Source organism: Erythrolamprus reginae, chromosome 2, assembly GCF_031021105.1.
Source record: "Erythrolamprus reginae isolate rEryReg1 chromosome 2, rEryReg1.hap1, whole genome shotgun sequence".
NCBI classification, from domain to species: Eukaryota; Metazoa; Chordata; class Lepidosauria; order Squamata; family Dipsadidae; genus Erythrolamprus; species Erythrolamprus reginae.
The window spans coordinates 193,456,984-193,477,922 of record NC_091951.1 but is presented as its reverse complement, the minus strand read 5'-3'; the positions used below and the strand labels follow the sequence as shown (position 1 = coordinate 193,477,922).

The window sequence follows — 20,939 nt, the reverse complement described above, 5'->3', positions numbered from 1 at the left end:
ATATCTGATTGTTTGCAGATTAATTATGCAAGTTGTAGTACTACTGTAAACAGGATTAGGCCTTTTGACTTCCCATGTGACACAATACAAAGAAACTTCATTTCATACTAAACAAACAAAATACTTTATTTAAAAAAGTTCACAAGTCAAGTTAGAAAATACTAAAGTACTCTCCCTTTATTCATTGTCTAAAAACTTAAGTTTAACCATTTGGGTTGGAGATTTTATTCTGTTCAAATATCTTCATGGCTTATATCCCAAATTAAGCAAAAATATATACATTAAAACTTTTGCCCTAGTTATTATTTCACATTGGTTTCAGCGTTTTACACGTTTGGTATGCATATAGCAAGGACCTTGCTTAACATGTCAAATGGACAGGAAAAATATAGTATGCATGTCAACTTTATTGTCTGATTTTCTTGGTTTTGGAACCAGCTCTAATCCCAGTCAAAATAACAGATCCTTGTGTAACTAAACTGAGTGATCATTTTAGTGACTAGGAAGCTGACAGGGTTTGAAAATAGATTAGACTGTTTCAATCCTGTTAAGAAGGATGGGGGGTTGGTAATAGAAACTTTAAAAGCAGTTAATTTATCAGTTAATACATTTTGGATGGTTATAAATACAAACATTTTGGGTGGGTATACATATAAGCATCTACTATGAATTCATTGCCATGTCCTCATTCTCAAAGGATACCACTGAAGACTTATCAGGATAAAAATGAGGCGATTTAAATTTGAACCGTGGTGGATTTGGTGAAGATCACAAAGTTTTTGTTTCCAAAAAGCAATTATGTACAAAATCCAGCATTTCGGATTGCTGTGTCTTCTTCAGACCACTCTAGAACCTCCATTCTAGCCATACAGAAATTAATCCTTTCAAACTGAAAGTGGCTCATATCTGGTATGTCATCCTCATCAAAAAGGCCACAAATAAGTTACAACATGTAACAGGTATCATGGATGATGTCTCCAGGAATTATTTTACTGGAAGCAACCCCCTTCCCTCTCTCCCTCCCTCTCTCTATATAATAATTAAAAATATTCCTATTTGTGCAATGATGTATAGGACGACAGAACGTCCCTGGGAGACTTATTGTCTCCCAGCAAACACATTAAGCATTCTAAAACAAGCAGTAGCCTCAGACCTTCAGTGTACTGAACCCAGGAGGCAAAATTTAACCAACAAATGAAAAGCATAGCCACTGGAGGAAGAGCAGCATGCTCTCAAATCTTTGTCAGCACCCTGGAAAATCAAAGGAAGTAGCTATTGTTTCCCAGAGGGAAGACAGTACAAAATTAGGATATATCTATCAAATTCACCTGGATTTTCTTCAAGTAGCCTGTTTTTCTCATGGCAAAATAATTTATCATTTTTCTACTGGTTTTTAGTAACGATTTGCAAACTTTCCATACTCTTCCTCCTTAGGCTAACTCACTGCTAACAGCTGTAGGTTCTGACCAGCTTGTACTTTGTAACATATTTAATCCAGAATATTGAAACATATCCCAAGTATGTTGCAGTTCATGATCATGTCATGATCTGGAATGGATGACAGGGATTTAGAGGCCTGTCATACTGCTACTTAAGCAATGCTAAACAGAAAAGGCTTTTCTATAGCACTCCTCCATTGTAACAGATGGGATCAATAAGAGGCATCAGTCAATCCATTTGCATCAACAGTGGCCAGTTTTATCTTGAAAATTTAAGTTATTCTGAGGCCACGGTGTCTCTGGGCAATCTTCTCCATCAAAACTGTTGTCATCTTCCTCATCATCCTCTTCCTCTTCAAAGAGCTGATCCTCTAGAAAGGAACCCCCTAGCCCATACTCCTGCTCATGGACAGAAGCCTCATTGGGAATGACATGTGAGGCACCTTCTACGAAATCAGCAAATCTGGAGGAAAGAAAACAATGTAGGCAATGAGTTTTCTTCCCATGAAAGAAATCTAGATTGTTTTAAATTTGGTTCCCTACACATCCCTTTTTGTGGCTCTCACAAATATGGCTTTAAAAAAAAATTTTTAATTAAGATTTTTTTTTAAATCCCTCAGCACATTATAGCTCACTCCTCCCTTCTGATGATCTTTACCTTTTTGGAGAATGGATGCGGGAGACTGCTTTCCACGCAGAGAACTCTGGACTTCTGCAGTACTCCCGCAATTGTTCCAATTGTCTGCGTGTCTCTACCTCCCCCTGGATTCGATATTCTTCCTCGGTCAACAGGCGTGGTGGGCTGGGCTTTTCTGGAGCTGTGAACAGCTTCCTGCTAGGACAGCAATGGCGTTAGTAGCACCTGTAAGTCAAACATTGAAATCTGGCCCTCTGCAATCCTCTTCAAACCACTTAGGAGAGGGGCACCTGATACACATTCCCTCAAAGCTGTACCCTATCTTAAGTTGAGCTCAAAGTTGAATGTTCTAGACCTAGGCCTTCTTGACAGGCACATTGGCCTCCCAGGTTTTTTTTTTAATATATATTTATTAAGTTTTTCCATTTTTTAAAAAAGTACATAATCATATTTACAGATGAATCTACATCATATATACATTCCTATCAATATTGTCTTTTACTGTTAGCAGTTTGCAGTCATATTACATCTTTTGCAAATATATCTAAGAAATGCTAAAACGTTATATACTGTATGTTTGTGATAATACTGTACTATTGTTCATCTTCAACATGGCAAAGGACTCTGATAAAGATTATCAGAATGATGCTTTGAAATCAGGCCTCTTCTTGAGAATCTGGACTCATTTTTGCTCAGTATCATTTAAGAGAATAGAGTCTTCCATGATTTAGTAGTGTACTTAGCTAGTCAGCCCTCATTTTTTCCAACGTTTAACAAAAACTTTATAGTTTGAGGAATCTTAAATCGGTTGAGTCACTCCTCTTAAAAAATACCTCACTCAAGTTTTCCCAAAATATCTTATATGTATTTAGAGAAAGCACTCAAGTGCAACACCCAGATATGTTAGCCGAATAATTATTTTACAAAATAGAAGACATGGATCAGGAACCTGCCTCTCACTTAATGAATCTTTTGCCAAACGTTTGCAAAAGCCACATTGTGATATAAAGTCAGTGGTTCAGACTGAAGCAGTGTTTTTCAGCTTTGGCAAGTTCAAGAGATGTGGAGTGGACTTCAACTCCCAGAATTCCACTGCCAGCTTAGCTGGCTGAGGAATTCTGAGAGTTGAAGTCCACACCTCAAACTTACCAAGGTGTAGAAACACTGGTTTAAAGTGAAGTAATGATTTATTCCTATTCCAAATTCTGCTTCCCTCAGCAGCTCCTACACAATGCTTTATAAAAAGAGAGAAGGAGCCTTGGGGATTCCTCTGCTGGGTTGGCCAAGACTTTTGTCACTTGGTTTTTCTTTTGTGAAAGTGGTCTCCTCATCAATTCTATCTCTTACCAGAAGAAATTTATATCATTTTCTACAGCTTCTAAAATTGCTTGTCATCTCATTTTCTTTTGTTTCTTAGATTAAAAAAAAATACAGCATGGATTATCTCGTTTTTAAAAAATGCTCAGCAAAAGGTACTTATTTTTATTCATTAAGGCACTTCAGTTCTGATCAAGTGCATTCTACTAGTATGTCCATGTTGTGGTGAAGACATAAAAAGCAAAGCTTTATAACCACCCAAAACCTCAACAGAGCGCCTGAATTTACATGACATGGTAAGCCCAAACTAAACAAATATTCCAATTTATTGTATTATGTAAACCAAATCTCAGTCTCATTTTCCTCTTCTAAATTGGTGTGACATCATGACTTTATTTTTAATTTCATCTTTAGAGGATTTAAAACATAGGTTGGCCTCTTAGTGCTTCAATATCACATAACCATCTTAAACAGTGGATCATAATAATAGGCTCATTATTTACAAAATTAAAAAAAATTGACTAACTCTGGCACTTCAGTGTTCTTTCCTGAGATTTTGCAATTTCAGAGAGAGGTGGTTGGCACATGCTTTTTCCAGGGAATCATAAAGTGATGGCTGTAATCCAAAAAGACTTTACCCCCAAACTATAGAGACTAGAGAATTAGTCAGGAATGAAAAAAACATGCTAAGAATTTCAACAACTGAAAACATAAGTCACACTCATTTTTGGGACGGCGTTATGCATATAAACATATTCATCCTGCCCTACCCTACACATTTCTTAATGGGCCTATTATTATTTACACTGTGTTTTCTAGGATGAGCCAAGCCAATGTTTCCCATCCATCACCTGTAGATGGCATAGGCCCATATGACTGGGTACTCCAGGTTTTTAGTGCAGATTGCAATTATAATCAAGATGACGGCAATATGTCGTATTTGAATGCTCAGATAAAGGAGCAGCAAGCCAAAAATCTGCAGACCCCAAGTGAGGAGATTTATGTTGCGTTCATTCTCCAGAGGGCCATATTTGTAGCACACGCCAAAGCTTATACACCCTACGATGACCAGGTAGCCTGCGGAGGAAGAAGAAGAATTATTTTTATTTGGATTTTCACTATCACCATGAGTTATTCCTTCAGTATAATTCAGCTAGTCTAAGTCAGCTAATAAGGCACTGGTTATAAGTATCACATCTGTTCTAAATAACTTGCACATTAGCATGCAGCCAAAACATTGAAGCCAGAAGGAAATAAAATGCAAGAATTCGTGCTCTGACTCAGCATATTTTACAGAATATCAAACAAGTAAAATCTGCAACATGCTGATACAGAAGAAATGCATCACACTTTTTTATCAGTGGATAGAAGAAAACAAGTGTTATAAAATATTATGTCCACGGTTGACAAAATATCTTCTTCCAATATTTGGTATTAGAATGGGGAGTAACTAGAAATTTGAATAATTCATCAGTCCCTCTAAAGGCCATACAGATATTTTACACATGTTCTGTTCATCTTTTAGTGCTGAGTTTAATTAAGTTTTGAATACTCTACTTGATTGCAGTATTGTTTCATGTAAGCTGAGCTCTCATTTATGGAAAGTGTTAATCACCAGCCTATTTATTGACACACATATGGCAATTTCTGAATTCAGCATAGAAACAACTCCCTTCATAAAACTCATTCCTGACAGGATTGTTTTTCAGTCTCTTGAATTTTAGCAAACTGATCTGATAACTAATATAAATCTTATTACTGGTGATACATGAAACAGGATGGGACAAGATTAGAAACTTTTTTTCATTCTGTGACTTTCATGATTATATGGGAGGATTTCAAGGTCTCTACTTGAAATTGGAGAAACAATAATTAATAGATCATAATTTGGAAAATCACCTTAAGGAAGTAAATTATACAACACATTGGAAGACAAAATTATATAATGTTTTTATGCCTGATAAAATGGAACTTCATGTTCTAGAAACAAATATTTATTGAATATTATCAAACAAGGTGACTCGGAATGAGAAGAAAAATTTGTCTAGCCTCTGCATTAATCTATATGTATCTCTTAGTATCATTTTTATTATAAATTATTTTCAGGATAAAGCATATACTGACTTAAATTTGATAAACTAGCCTTTTAAATTCAAATGTTTCAGATGGTTAAATTATAGTGTGTGTGGCCTAAATATACCTTTCAAAGATTAACGATGACCAAACTATTTATTTATTTGCGACATGATTTCTTCAGAAATTAAGTGATACTATTACACCAATTTAAAATGGCCAGGCTGTTGGGTCCAGATGGCTTTCCAACAGTAGTCCTTTTTAATAGAGAATAAGAGTCCTGACATTCCAAATATAGTTTATGTTTTGTATGACAAGTAATGAGGAAAGCAAAACCAGCATTGACATATAGTTCTGAAAGTGTAAATGTCTTTCCAACCTTGATGTCTTACACTATCATGGATTCACAAACCTATGCAAGATTTGCTATCTCCTTCTATTTAATTCCAAACAGACTGCCACATAAATAATTATTTGTATTTTTCCTAGATAACTAAGAAATATAAGGACCTGCAAATTTTATTTACACAAATTAATCAGAATATTTGGACAATTTTAGAAAGTAGTTTCTTAAGCATTGCTTAGGAAAGTCAATTGCTGCTGTTTCCCCACGTAGATTAGCTCAGAAACATTGTAAAATGACCTCGGCATCAAAAACAGAAGGCCAGTAGCTACTTACCAAGTAGATATTCCCAGTATAATGTACATATTTCCTGAAGATTTCTGAAGGCCAACTGTGTAAGGTACACAGAAAAAGACCAGCCTCCTAGAATCAGGAGATAGATAGGGCTCTTCTAGAACAGAAATAATAAAATGTTACAGATTAGAGAAAGCTTCTTTAGCATTCTTAACAGTTTTTTCTCACCTGCAGTATTCCAAAGGTTTCACCTGCTGGACTCATTCTTGTTCAATCACAAACTGTTTTATGTATAATGGATGTTTTTCTGGATGAAGTTTTTAAGTACACTGTACACTCTGATTTTGAATCCTTGGATGTCTTAAGACCAATTTCTTAAAAAAACATATAAGGTAGCATCTATAACATGTGCAGATTTGAGGGGAGGGGAAACTAAATGGATATCACATAAGATGGGCCTACCTGGCACAGGCATATATCATGTTCTGGTTTTGGTATTCAAGTCTTTGCTTACAGAATTTTTTTTTAATATGAGGAGCAGAGGATTTAAGCTGATCATTCTCAGGTTTACCAAAAGCTTATCTGCTATGCTTTTTCCTTTGACTGTTTGCTTTTTTTGTAGAATGGTATTGCGTTATATTGGCATCCCTTTCATTCACTGAGGTCATTTGCACAATAGGAGAAGAAAATACAAGGCTTTATCACACTTCTTTCCTTTGCCCAATCAAAAGAAACTGAACATTTAAGCAGCTGTAAATGGAGAACTGGGAAAGGAGTGGTATAGTTTATCTTAGTTAAAAGGTGCATAGACCATCTTATGCTAGCAAAATAAATTAGTGTAAAGTTAAAAATAAAAAGGGAAGACTTACAGCTGTAGCATTACAATACTGCTTCCTTCTAATATTTGTGTATGCAAGACTGTTTTTCCTACTGTATGTAGCTTTTAAGCAAAATCTGCTACATTATATCTGCTGTTAAACCAAAATGAATCCCTTTGATCAAACAGCAGACAAATGAATGTCTGCTTTTTTCCTTGCAGACCTTCCCCTTAAAAGAGATGTGATAAAGAAATTTTTACCAAGGGCATATGAGTATGGGGGAAATGGATAGATAGCTTTCATGTAAAAATTGAAAAATACCCTCTAATAATGTAGATGGGAAAGTATTATAATGGCTAAATTTAATGCTCTTCTATTCCAATACAGTCCTCTTGAGGCCAGTATGGGTATAGATATTAAGCTGGAATATAAATTTCCTTTGTGTTAAATAATGACAAAAATATTTTGGAAATTCTTTATCTCTGTATGTTTAATTCTGACTGTCTCTAGATAAATTTCAGAGCAAGGCAAGAAACTGCCATTATTAAGATCCTTTAACATTTTGGTCCACTGAATCAATCAGAGTTAGGGATGCTAAGAAGTTTACACATATTTGTCCAATAATTAAGATGCAAAACCAAATCTCTTCCCATAATTAAAAGCTTAGAGATTCCTAGGAAACATATCAGACATTTATTCTTTATTATTTCCAATGGACCAAAACCAGTAAGTTAAGATGTATGCTGGCTGGGGAATTCTGGAAGTTGAAGTTCACATATCTTGAAGTTCCCAAGGTTGAAAAATATTGATGCATATGAAAGAATGGAGCACCATATAACATTTCAGCTATAATCTAAACTGCAAAAACATATAAAATGGTTGAAATCAAAACTTCCATATTCCACACAGTTCTAAAAAATCTGAGCACCAGTGGTTCCCAACCTTTTTTTGGCCATGCCCCACTTAGGCATCTCTAAAATCCTGAGGCCTCCTTCCCCCATGACATACTGTATAATTCTTATTATTCAAAAAGTGAACTACTCACATGGAAGAAGCCTAAAAGACTATTAACTAGGTTTAAACAAGGTTCCACTTGCCCCCCCTGTGGGGCATGGGCCCCACATTGGGAAACAGGGCACTACACTCAATAAGAGTCTAGATCAGTGGTTCTCAACCTGGGGGTCAGGACCCCTTTGGGGGTCGAATGACCATTTCACAGGGGTCACCTAAGACCATGGGAAAAAACAAATTTCCTATGGTGTTAGGAATTAAAGCTTCTATTCTGGTGCCTTGGAACATATTTTTACAATCTGACCAATCAGGCGTTTACAGTGGGGGTGTCTTCTGACCTTCCTGCCAATCACCTTAAAGCTTTGTTGAGAGAAGTGACGCTAGACTTATAGTTGGGGGGTCACCACAACATGAGGAACTGTATTAAGGGGTCGCGACATTAGAAAGGTTGAGAACCACTGGTCTAGATATTTAGAGTTCTTTACTTGTTCAATTTGGTGCCCATTGAGTTGCTGATGATTGTACATTTGTAATTTTTTTCAGAAGACCACTGTATTTACTTTTAGTAGTTTTCCAATAAGGTCCCTCTTTACAATAACCAAAGACAAAGCTCACAATGCTCTCTTAAACTCAATATATGCTAAGGAAAATTGTAGCATTATTAGCATATAACAAAACTGCTATTATCCAACCTGCCAAATTAGATGGCCTTGCACCACAGTATGAGAAATTGTTTTCTATACCTAGTTAGGTAGGTAAAATTCCATTCATGTTCCAAGCTTATTAAACAATAAAAACAATTCAGCCATTTAGAGATTCAGCTTGAAACTTGGAAACAGTTTTCTTAATTCATTATCATCCTTTTTTTTTTTTTAAATACAACGATACCTTGTCTTATGAACTTAATTGGTTCTGGGAGGAGGTTCGTAAGGTGAAAAGTTCGTAAGACAAAACAATGTTTCCCATAGGAATCAATGGAAAACCGATTAATGCGTGCAAGTCCAAAATTTACCCCTTTTTCAAAGCGCCCGTTTTTGTGCTGGTGGGATTCCCCTGAAGCTCCCCTCCATGGGAAACCCCAACTTCAGACTTCTGTGTTTTTGTGATGCTGCAGGGGAATCCCAGCAGTGCAAAAATGGGTGCTTCGCTGGCAACGGGAGTCTGGAGGTGGGGTTTCCAGCGAGGGGAACCTCAGCAAAACTGCAGCATTGCAAAAACATGGAAGTCCTCGAAACCCCACCTCCGGACTTCCGTGTTTTTTTGATGCTGCGATTTCGCTGAGGCTCCCCTCGCTGGGAAACCCCACCTCCGGACTTCCGTTGCCAGTGAAGCGCCCGTTTTTGCGCTGCTGGGATTCCCCTGCAGGATCGCAAAAACGCAGTAGTCCGGAGGTGGTGTTTCCCAGTGAGGGAAGTCTCCGCGAAATCGCACCATCGCAAAAACACAGAAGTCTGGAGGTGGGGTTTCAATGGTGCGATGGTGCGATGGGAAACCCCACCTCCGGACTTCCGTTGCCAGCAAAGCGCCCATTTTTGCGATCCTGGGATTTCCCTACAGCATCGCAAAAATGCGGAAGTCCAGGGGTGGGGTTTCCCATGGAGGGGAGCCTCAGGGGAATCCCAGGATTGCAAAAACGGGCGCTTCGCTTGCAACGGAAGTCCCAAGGTGGGTCATCCCAGTGGTGGCGGCGGGTCCGTAAGTTGAAAAAAGTCCGTACGAAGAGGCAAAAAAATTCCGAACTCTGGGTTTGTATCTCGAAAAGTTCGTATGACGAGGTACCACTGTACAAGATACCAATTAAAGGGGGAAAAGACATTCAAAAAGGGAAAAAGTGAAGGGGGGCTTCTGATATATATAATCAGGTCATCTCTTACCCACCATATCTATTATTAGACTACCACACCCAAAACTACCAGGCATTTGAAAGGCCTTTAGCCAGTTTAGTATTTACTTTTCAGAATGTTGCCAAAACCCCTAACAGAGTTAAGTCATATATTTAACCCACCTTTGGCACAAATCTGGATAGTACATAGACAATAATGAGCAATGAACTGAGTACTCCAATGCTTATTCCAGTTGAATAGAAGAAGATTGTACTCCTGTGAAGAGAAAGAATATTTCAAACACTGCGTATGAAAATCTACATGTGGCCCAAGTTCAACAGTCTCTAATAATTCTAGGTTTTCTGCTGAAGCTGTTAAAAAAAATGACAGAGAGGGCTGATGGGTAAAGAGGAAGACAAATAGAAGATGAATTATAGTAGCAGGAGGAAAAGTGAGTAGTACAGTACTTCAAAAACAAGGAGCCATAATGCTTTCCCCAAAGGAACAGACATTAGCTTAGCTGCCAAATTACATGGTAGTACTTTAAAAGAGAAAACAATATGTGGAAGTCTTGCAAGAGTTGGAAATAATGACTCACAAGCATTGAAACTTCATAAATATCTCTCTTCACTACTTAGAAAAAGAACAGAGGACAAAAATATCCTGTTACATGGAAGCCCATGGAAACGACAAGATTTGATATTTCCCAGGTACTCTTTAGTGAAGAGAGACAGATTAACACAATCAGAAGCTGAAGGAGAGATAAAAATTTACTAGATTAGATGGTTATCAGTTGTGAGCTGGCAAATGTTATAAACTGGATTTTTACTTACCTACTCATCAAATCACCACAGAAAAACAGCAACAGACCCAGAAATGTTACAAGGAAGAGCTTGGGATCAAGTGCTAAAAGAAATAAAATTATTATTTTATTGATCAGCTGCCTGAATTACTCAGAATATAATGGGAATTATATATGAAAGGTAAAAATATATTCCCATCAATATGTGTTCTGCTGCATACAGATTTTTAATAAAGTTATTGTCAAAATGAAAAAAACTGAGAAATATTAAGAACACTTGCTGTAAAGTCCTTTAAAAAGGCAAACAGTATTTTTTAAACCATTCTTTTCATCATTCACATTTTTTTAAGAACAAACTGATTTGAAAATTGCAGATTGCATAATAAAATTAATGTACACACTTTGCCTTTTGTACCTCAGAACATCAAATACATACTCACCTGGAGTTCAACAATTGTGACCAATTGTATTTCAAAATATACAGATATATACAATATACTGTATACAGATATATACAAAATGAACTCTTTATGAGATGCGCCTCTCTTTTACCTCTGCGGGCTTAAACCTACGAGACTTTTTATGGTAGCAAATGCTGCCTTAAAGCTTCAGATTATGACATATATACGTACAAAGTCAGTGATCATTCTAAATGTATTCAACTCTCCCTGCCTATCCATGATGGTTACATCCTTCAAACATGAAGGACACGTGAATAAAATATATATGAACAAAGTAAAGGAATTCCAAGAACTCAAGTAGCACATTCAGGAAACACATCAAGTCTAATTTCACAGAATCACAGAATTGTGGAATTGGAAGAGACCAAAAGGATAATCTAGTCCATTCTTCTGTGAAGGAAAAACAGACATCATCCTTGAGAAATGGCTGTCCAGCCTCTTCCAAATCTCCAAAAATTGAGAATTACCACAGATAAACTATTCCATTTTGGAAGGGGGGCGGCGGCTGAATTAGCACTGATTCTGGCAATTGCATTTAACTTACGTAGTTTCCTTGGCAAGATTTTCAAAAATGGCTTACCACTGTCTGCTTCCTAGGGCTGAGACAGTTTGACTGACTCAATGTCACCCGGCTGGTTTTGTGTCTAAGATAGGACTAGAAACCATGATCTCCTGGTTTCTACCCTGGTGGCTTAACCATTACACGTAAATGGCTCTTGTATAGGATTTGGCATTATATTATTTTCCCTTATATTTAATTTAGGCGGTTGTGTGAGCATGCCAGGTGGTGCATTATCCACATCATACTACATGGCCATTGGTTCCAAGACCACACTTGGGTTACGGTACTTGTTTCATATTTGTAACCAATTGCTAAGTGCCCATTGATAACATGATTGTCATTTGCAATCGTTTCTGCTGTTTTCTCAAAAAGTCAATAGGGAAGCTAACAGGAAAAGGTGCAAGCAAGCAGGGGGAACATCCCCCAGTGTGTTGAAAGACTTCTCCTCCTCTCCATGCAGGAAAATAAAATCCTCCTGTGCACTGGAGGGATGGACCTCAAATGAGATGAAAACACTAGAAGATTCCAGTATTTTAACCTTCTACATTGATAGAGCCTGCAATAGTTCATCTAAGTGGAGCAGGGAAAGGATTCCCAAGTATAAACAGAGTCGACTGACAATGAGTCAGTCGAGGTGACTGGGGCACGTACTTGTCCACCTGTCTGGGAAGAGTTTGATCTGGTGACACCTGATGAAGCGGACAAGGCCATTGGAGCTGTGAGTTCCGCCACCTGTTTACTGGATCCGTGTCCCTCCTGGTTGGTTTCGGCCAGCAGGGAGGTGACACGGAGCTGGGCCCAGGAGATTACCAACGCTTCCTTGGGGAGGGGAGTTTTTCCATCACTCTATAAAGAAGCGCTTGTGCGCCCCCTCCTCAAGAAGCCCTCCCTGGACCCAGCTGTGCTTAATAACTATCGTCCAGTCTCCAACCTTCCCTTTATGGGGAAGGTTGTTGAGAAGGTGGTGGCACTCCAGCTCCAGCGGTCCTTGGAAGAAGCTGATTATCTAGGTCCCCAGCAGTCGGGTTTCAGGCCCAGTTACAGCACGGAAACCGCTTTGGTCGCGTTGATGGATGATCTCTGGCGGGCCCGGGACAGGGGTTTATCCTCTGTCCTGGTGCTCCTTGACCTCTCAGCGGCTTTCGATACCATCGACCATGGTATCCTTCTGCACCGGCTGGAGGGGCTGGGGGTGGGAGGCACTGTTCTTCAGTGGTTCTCCTCCTACCTCTCTGGCCGGTCGCAGTCGGTGTTAGTGGGGGGACAGAGGTCGACTCCTAGGTCTCTCCCTTGTGGGGTGCCTCAGGGGTCGGTCCTCTCCCCCCTGCTATTTAACATCTACATGAAACCGCTGGGCGAGATCATCCAAGGACATGGGGTGAGGTATCATCAATATGCGGATGATACCCAGCTTTACATCTCCACCCCATGCCCAGTCAATGAAGTGGTGGAAGTGATGTGCCGGTGCCTGGAGGCTGTTGGGGCCTGGATGGGTGTCAACAGACTCAAGCTCAACCCGGATAAGACGGAGTGGCTGTGGGTTTTGCCTCCCAAGGACAATTCCATCTGTCCGTCCATTACCCTGGGGGGGGAATTATTGACCCCCTCAGAGAGGGTCCGCAACTTGGGCGTCCTCCTTGATCCACAGCTCACATTAGAACAACACCTTTCAGCTGTGGCGAGGGGGGCGTTTGCCCAGGTTCGCCTGGTGCACCAGTTGCGGCCCTATCTGGACCGGGACTCATTGCTCACAGTCACTCATGCCCTCATCACCTCTCTCCATGGGGCTACCCATGCTCTCTACATGCTCTCTACATGGGGCTACCTTTGAAAAGTGTTCGGAAACTTCAGATCGTGCAAAATGCAGCTGCGAGAGCAGTCATGGGCCTACCTAGGTATGCCCATGTTTCACCATCACTCCGCAGTCTGCATTGGCTGCCGATCAATTTCCGGTCACAATTCAAAGTGTTGGTTATTACCTTTAAAGCCCTTCATGGCATCGGACCAGAATATCTCCGAGACCGCCTTCTGCCGCACGAATCCCAGCGACCGATTAGGTCCCACAGAGTGGGCCTTCTCCGGGTCCCATCAACTAAACAATGTCGGTTGGCGGGCCCCAGGGGAAGAGCCTTCTCTGTGGCGGCACCGGCCCTCTGGAACCAACTCCCCCCGGAGATTAGAACTGCCCCTACTCTTCCTGCCTTCCGTAAACTCCTTAAAACCCACCTTTGCCGCCAGGCATGGGGGAACTGAACATCTCCCCCTGGGCATGTTTAATTTATGCATGGTATGTCTGTGTGTGTGTCTGTTAGCATATGGGGTTTTTAAATATTTAAATATTTTAAATTTGTCTGATTGCTTATGATTTGTTTCTACATGTTGTGAGCCGCCCGAGTCTTCGGAGAGGGGCGGCATACAAATCTAAGTAATAAATAAATAAATAAATAAAATAAATAAATAAATAAATAAATAAATAATGATCAGCATGGTCTCTTAATGTCCACACTTGGGAGAGACAAGATTGTGATTGTTGAGCAAGGTGGTGACATGGCAATTTACTTAGCTTCACTTAATGATTGAGATTCTTGAGATGATTGTAGTCATAAGCGGTGGACTACCTGTATTAGAGCAACTAAGATAAAAGAAAACTTACTTCGAACAACACCGATGCTGTATTTGGAGTCTGGCTGTAAGACTTCGACTTTCAAGCAGGTTTTTTTACTGAAAATGTCAACATTAATGTAAGTATCATTAAGTTTCTCTTTGAAGAGCAAGCCAACATACATCCATAAACTAAATCCATCCAGGTCTTTCAGCTTCTCCTCACTTTCAACTTGGATGACGCGGATCATGTTGGTGCTGTTTACTCGGATCTGAATGGAACAAAAGGAGATGGTAAAAACAAGGACAGCTCCATAATTAAGAGATTTCTTAATATTATTATTTAACACATAGTTGAATTAGCCAGCATTACATTTAACAAGCTATGTTGCAATGCCCTTACAAAATACCTAACACACTAGTTTCAGGAGAAAATGCCAAAGAACTTAATATGTTTTTGAAAAACTGCAAAATTAAATCTGAAAAAGCTTAGCATCTTGAACAGGCAACTTATTTATGGAGAAAAAGCTATTTAATCCAGCGATGAGAAAGGAGACTAATATTAAATCTCATTATGAAACCAATTGAGAAATACAACAAACATCCAAAAAAGGTATTGTGGGAGAGGAACCCTGACTCTTTGTCCACCAGAATCATCTGACCTAATTCTATTCCCAACCGCTAGCACAGATAGGTTAAAGTATAGCATGAATGGATCAGCAACTACAATATGGTATTGCAACATTACTAAGCTACAGTATAACAGTGATAGAGAGAACCTTTTAGGCACACAGTGCCTAAACTAGAAGGCGCACATGTGTGCATGTGTATGCAGCAGAGCACCAAAACATGATGACCAACTGGCTGGCACACATGCATGCCTCAAAACCCAACAACCAGCTGGCTGAGCTGGGGTGATGGCACATGTGCCCACAGAGGGTTCTGTGTGCCACCTTTGAAATGCATGCCATAGGTTTGCTATTTATTTTATTTTATTTATTTTATTTTATTATTTTATTTGACTTCTATGCCGCCCAATCCTGAAGGACTCAGGGCGGCTTACAACAAAATAACAATACAAAAAGATACAGCAATAAAAAAGAACTTGAATATAAGCTCTATAAATTAACCCCAGTAAAACCCATTTATATAAAAACCAATCAAATCTTATGCATGCACACCATTTTTAAAATAAAATTTGGCCATGAAAGATGGACAATTCATGGCCCCCAGGCCTGCCTGCAAAGAAGGCCAGTAGGATGGGAGCAGTATGGACATCAGGAGGTAGTTGCTTCCATAGAGCCGGGGCAGCCACAGAGAAGGCCCTCCCCTGCGGTCCCGCCAACCTATATTGTTTAGTTGACGGGACCTGGAGGAGGCCAGCTCTGAAGTCCACAAACCTTTAAGTAAGTAAATAAATAAATCAAAATAAGAGGCTAAAGAGGAAAAGAGGCAAAAAAGACTAGGCACGCCCTGAACTATCCTCGCACTCCTGCCCGCTTACCGGAGCTGCGCGTCAGGATCGAAAGGATCACGACCCGTAAGAGGTGACATCATGGGACTATAATCTTGTTCTTAACTGTCCATGATCTTTTTCTTCAAATCATACTTGAATGGGATATAATTATGTAACAGATATTTTTGGACCAAAATTTTTCCTAGATGTATGTAAACTAACCGCATTTAATGGAATAGCTTGAGAAGGCAAGGAGAAAGAACAGCAGGACTATTCTTGTTACATAATTACTACAATACAGTAAGCTAGATCTTAGCAATTTACTATAAACATCCCTTCCCCCCTCCCACCCCCACAATGTATAATTTGCTTTTATCTTCCACATGCTCCAAACTAAAGATAATCAGGGTTTTAATGAAATTTCTATTAGAGTCCTCAAGGATATATTTACAGATCTATGGTTATTCACTTTACTTTTGTAAGATTGACCTCAGGTGCCCTCCCCCAAAAGTAATCTAGTTCTTACCTGAATTTTTGTCCATATGTCATGCCATTTGGGAATCACTTTATTTGAATAGCAAAACTGTTCAGAGGAATGATGTACATTTGTCTGATGTTCTGTAAGGAATACTACCTGTCCATCTATAGGAATTCCACAGAAAGAAAGAAAAACATACATTGGCAAAATGAAGAAATGCCTTTGGATTTAAGACAATGAAGCTGATTTATACAAATGAGGAACAGAATAATTATACCTAGTAAAATTCCAATATGATTTTATCTATTTGTTATATTTATAACCTGCTGAAATTTATTTCATGGGTTTCAGGTAGCATACTGTACATAACACTTCTTTGACTCCCCTCTCCCCATATATACTAAAACAGAATTTTGGATAATAGTAATGGCAAGTAGACATCAGTAGAGGATTCTAAAACCCGTTGCTACTGGCTCACGCGTGATGCTTCTCCACATGTGCGGAAATATCACGGTGGGCAGAGCCTACCACCGCCGCCACTACCAGTTGTAAGAACCAGGCAGAACCGGGATCAACCCACCGCTGGTAGACATGCAAAAGGCTAGGTGATCAAAATCCATCTTGCTTGCATTAAATCATAGAACACACTAAAAGAAACCTGACTTAAATTTCAATCTGAACATATTTAGATTTTTAAAAGATTCATGGACTTTTTGCCCATTTACTCTTGGCACTGACACCAACCACCATAAAATGTATAAATGTTATAAATAAATTATAATCTCAGTAACATAGAATATGCATGAAGAACAAGCCAATAACCAGATGTAAGTAATTGTCCTTTGAAAGATGTGGAGAAGAGTAACAACAAATGGTGCAACTCACTGGAAAACAGGATATGCTACAGAGTATCAATTCTGCCTAATAATCCACCTGAGTCCTTCAGGATTGGGCGGCATATAAGTCGAATAAATAAATAAATAAATGTTATTTCTGTGAGTAAAGTACTCTAAACAACCACCCATATTGCCTTGTAGCACTACCATGGTCCTCCAAGTATATTTCACCACTTGATTAATTCATTTATCTTTGTTTGGATAGTAATTAATATTGTGTGTATGTGTGTGTGTGAGAGAGAGAGACAGACAAAGACACACACAGAGAGAAGGTACATACATACATACAGATAGACGGACAGACAGGTAGGTAGATATACTGTAGATAGATAGATAGATAGATAGATAGATAGATAGATAGATAGATAGATAGATAGATAGATAGATAGATAGATAGATAGATGTGGGTCATTCTTTGTCAAGTGGACCAGGTGAAATTGAAACCTTACAGTATTTGAAAAGAAACCATCACAAAAACAACATATATGATAGAAAAAAGCATGCTCTTTCTAATGAAATAAAAATGAAGACAACTGAAGGTGACAAAACAGAGAGTGATATAGAAAAAACTTACTGTACTCCTTTCTAATGAATATGATTGAAGGTGATGAAACAGAGATCTGTTTTCTCACCTTCAATCATCTTTATTTTTGTTTCATTAGAAAGAGCACAGCTTTTTCTATTATATATGTTGTTTTTGTGATGGTTTCTTTTCAAATAAGGTTGCAAAATCAGTCAAGCAGACACCTGGTCCCCTTGACAAAGAATGACCCACGTATATATCATATGCATATCTGTGTTGTGTGTAGATAGATATAGACTTTATTTTGAGGGCAGACATTTTTAATGTGGGCCAGTGTGCTCACAGTAAAAAAAAATGACAATAAAGTTTACCTTAACTTTATTTGTTGAACAATCTACCTTCACCAACAAGCCTGATGCCCACCTCTATCATAGTCCAAGCAGCCCCACCCCTCACATCACTTTACAGACTTAAGCTGAGGGAAAAATACTCAGGACAGCCCAAGCCATCACAATATGCTACTCTCAAGACGTGCTGGGATTTCAGTCCCCAAAGCCTGGCTGGGAATTGTGGGAAGAGAAGCCCCACTTTTGGAGAGGAACAGGATGAGAAAGCCTGGCCTGAAGAAAGCATCCAGAGCAGGGATCTCTAATCTTGGTCCCTTTATGACTTGTGGACTTCTACTCCCAGAATTCCTCAGCCAGATTTGCTGGCTGAGGTATTCTGGGAGTGGAAGTCCACAAACCTTAAAGTAAATAAATAAATAAATAAAATAGGAGGCTGAAGAGGAAAGGGGGCAAAAAAGGCTAGGAACGCCCCGAACTATCCTAGCACTCCTGCCCGCTTACCGGAGCTGCGCGTCAGGATCGAAAGGACCACGACCCGTAAGAAGAGGCGACAGGCATAAGGCCACTCGGAAGCTGTTTTCGTCTCTCCCGCCATAACCTCCCCGCCGATCTGTCACACACCCCCCATCGTAAAAAATAAGCCTTCCCTCCGCGATGACCCCCGTAGCCTATAGGAGAGCGAGAGCCACGGCGGCCCGCCCTCCCGCCAGCGCGAGAGTCAACCGCGTCACCCAATTGCAAGCGGGGGAAGGCCGGCCTTTTAGAATCCGCCTTGCCAACGGTCGCCTGGCCCGAAGGGACAGGAACCAATCAAAGGAGCAGAGCCGAGGCTCTTGTGAGGTAACGCCTCTCCAACACGAGCGTACGGCCAAATTGATAGACGGTCTGTCCACTCAAGCGAGGGCATCAAGCCGCTCGTCATTAACCATACACGCCTCAATTGGTTGGAAACTGACAACTTCTCAACCAATGGAAGAGACAGATTTGAGAAGCGTGACAAACGCCTGCCCCCCTTTTTTTCCTTCGGAGGAAACGGCAGTATCTTTTTAGCAGGCGAAGCGGAAGGGAGGGTTGGTTGGTGTTTTTCTCCGCGAGAGTGCGGAGTGATTTCCTTTAATAACCGTCCAGTGTGTGCGCTAGCAAGAGGCTCGCGAATGACAGGCCGCAACTGGGACTGCTTCGGTTTGGCAGTGATGAAGGGCGGGAAACTAGTGCAAAAAAAAAATGCTGCTGGGGTTTTTTTTGGTGGGAATTAGGATTATACAGTAGAGTTCCGAGGCAACTGGGACAGGAACCTTGGGGTCCTTGTGGACGATCACTTAAACATATAAATTTAAATTATATATTTAATATAAATTTAATTTAATATAAATGTAATAAATTTAATTTAATAAATTAAACATGCGCCAGAAGTGTGCAGCGACAGCGAGGGCCAAAAAAGCTAACACAATCCTTGGTTAGACATAATCAGTAGAATCAAAATCATACATATTAGCACCTTTCTACAAAGTCTTAAGTAAGGCCACACCTGGAATATTGCATTCAGTTTTGGTCACCACATTATCCAAAAAAAAATGTTGAGGCTTTGGAAAAAGTTCAGAGAAGAGTAACTAAGATGATTTGAATGCCTGCCCTGGAGACTTAAAACCTATGAGGAATGGTTGCAGGATTTGGGTTTGCGTAGTCTAGAGGAAAAAAAGGACTGGGGAGGGGGGACATAATAGCAGTATTCCAGTATTTGAGGGGCTGCCACAAAGAAGAGGGGACCAACTTATTTTCCAAAGCGCCAGAAGGTAAGATTGTGGTGGCAAACTTATGGACGTGTGCCACAGGTGGCATGCGGATCCATATAGGGTGGCACGCAAGACTTTGCCGTGTTACAGATCCTGTGTGCATGCGTGCACTGGCCAACTGATTTTTGGCCTTGGGAAAGGCCGTTTCATCCTCCAAATGCTTCAGGGAAACTTCCCTAAAGCCCAGAGGCAAAAATACCCCCCAATGGACAAGCTGGAAGTTTGGAAAAATGCACTTCCATTTTTCCATTGTGCTGTTTTTCCTACTCTGGAGGGTTCAGGGAAGCCTCCTGAAGCCCAAGTAAATAGTGTTTACTTTTAGAAATAGCACAGTCAAATTAAACAGTTCAATTTCTCTCAATACAATAATAATATTACAAATCTGTCTTTGTCTTACATATCAGACATATATTACAGCTTACAAATCCATCAAACTAACAGAAATTACTACATCAGTCACAGTGAATCACAGAGAGAGCAGAGAGATAGAATCATGCTTTCTGGCTCCCTCTTATGGCAATTTGCAACACTACCTCTTAAAGCTATAGTACTTCAATAAAAACAAGCATTAATTGTTAGCTTGTTTATATATTGCAAACCCAACTTTTTTATACATAGTATTAACACTACCAACCTACCTTTAATTGAAGGCCTGTATACTGCACGAGTCAAAAAGAGGGCTGTGAAAATATTTACAGACTCATCACATCCTGGACACAAACTCTTTCAACTCCTACCACCAAAATGATGCTATAGAGCAGTGTTTCCCAACCAGTGTGCCTGGAGACATGGTCAGGTGTGCCACGAAGAAGGAAGCTCAGCTTCTGGTCTCGCAACTTTTTGCTGAGAGTGCGAAGCGCAAAAAGTTGTGAGACTGGAAGCTGAGCTTCCTTCTTTGCGCTTTCCAAGTTTTCCAGCAGCTGCAGTGCCCCACCCAGCTGGAGCTTCCCTGGCGGCGGCGGCAGGTGAGCTTTGGGGCCTGGTGAGACGGAGGCAGCAGCAGCACTGGACAGTAGCCGCTGGGCGGCGGCAGGGTGGTCAGCTGCGAGCCAGAACTCCAGGACAGAGGCACCGGCGGCGGCTGGACATGTTGCTGTACGCCGTACATGCTGGCATTGCATGGCTGACACTTGCCTGCTGGCTGGGCCAGGACGGAGGCTCCAGCCCCACGCCAATGCCCAGCGCAACGCCAGCATGTACGGCATCTAGCAACACGTCCAGCCGCCACCGTCGGTGCCTCTGTTCCGGAGCTCTGCCTCACAGCT

General features: G+C 40.2%; 1 protein-coding gene across 2 annotated transcripts; it reads right to left on the bottom strand.

Moving 5' to 3' along the window:
* Positions 1-100: 100 nt before the first annotated feature.
* On the bottom strand, positions 101-18,635 carry NEMP1 (nuclear envelope integral membrane protein 1). 2 transcript variants are annotated; one of them, XM_070740974.1, is made up of 9 exons: positions 18,383-18,635; positions 16,164-16,279; positions 14,234-14,453; positions 10,589-10,661; positions 9,938-10,031; positions 6,146-6,260; positions 4,245-4,470; positions 2,098-2,274; positions 101-1,902 (listed from the first exon to the last, which is right to left on the bottom strand). In XM_070740974.1, the coding sequence occupies exons 1-9, from the start codon at positions 18,474-18,476 to the stop codon at positions 1,683-1,685; spliced, it is 1,335 nt and encodes a 444-aa protein (XP_070597075.1). In that variant the 5' UTR covers positions 18,477-18,635; the 3' UTR covers positions 101-1,682. The 2 variants fall into 2 exon arrangements, with proteins under 2 accessions (XP_070597075.1, XP_070597076.1); XM_070740975.1 differs by having other exon boundaries at positions 2,098-2,271; positions 18,383-18,551.
* Between the last annotated feature and the right edge of the window lie 2,304 nt (positions 18,636-20,939).

What these genes read in the sequence shown, in the direction of transcription:
- NEMP1 (XM_070740974.1), bottom strand. Translation starts at nt 18,476, where the DNA reads ATGGCGGGAGAGACGAAAACAGCTTCCGAGTGGCCTTATGCCTGTCGC. An exon ending in TGGGCCTATGCCATCTACAG is followed by an intron (nt 2,275 to 4,244) that starts GTGATGGATGGG and finishes TTGCTGTCCTAG; the next exon opens with CAGGAAGCTGTTCACAGCTC. An exon ending in CGCATCCATTCTCCAAAAAG is followed by an intron (nt 1,903 to 2,097) that starts GTAAAGATCATC and finishes TCTTTCCTCCAG; the next exon opens with ATTTGCTGATTTCGTAGAAG.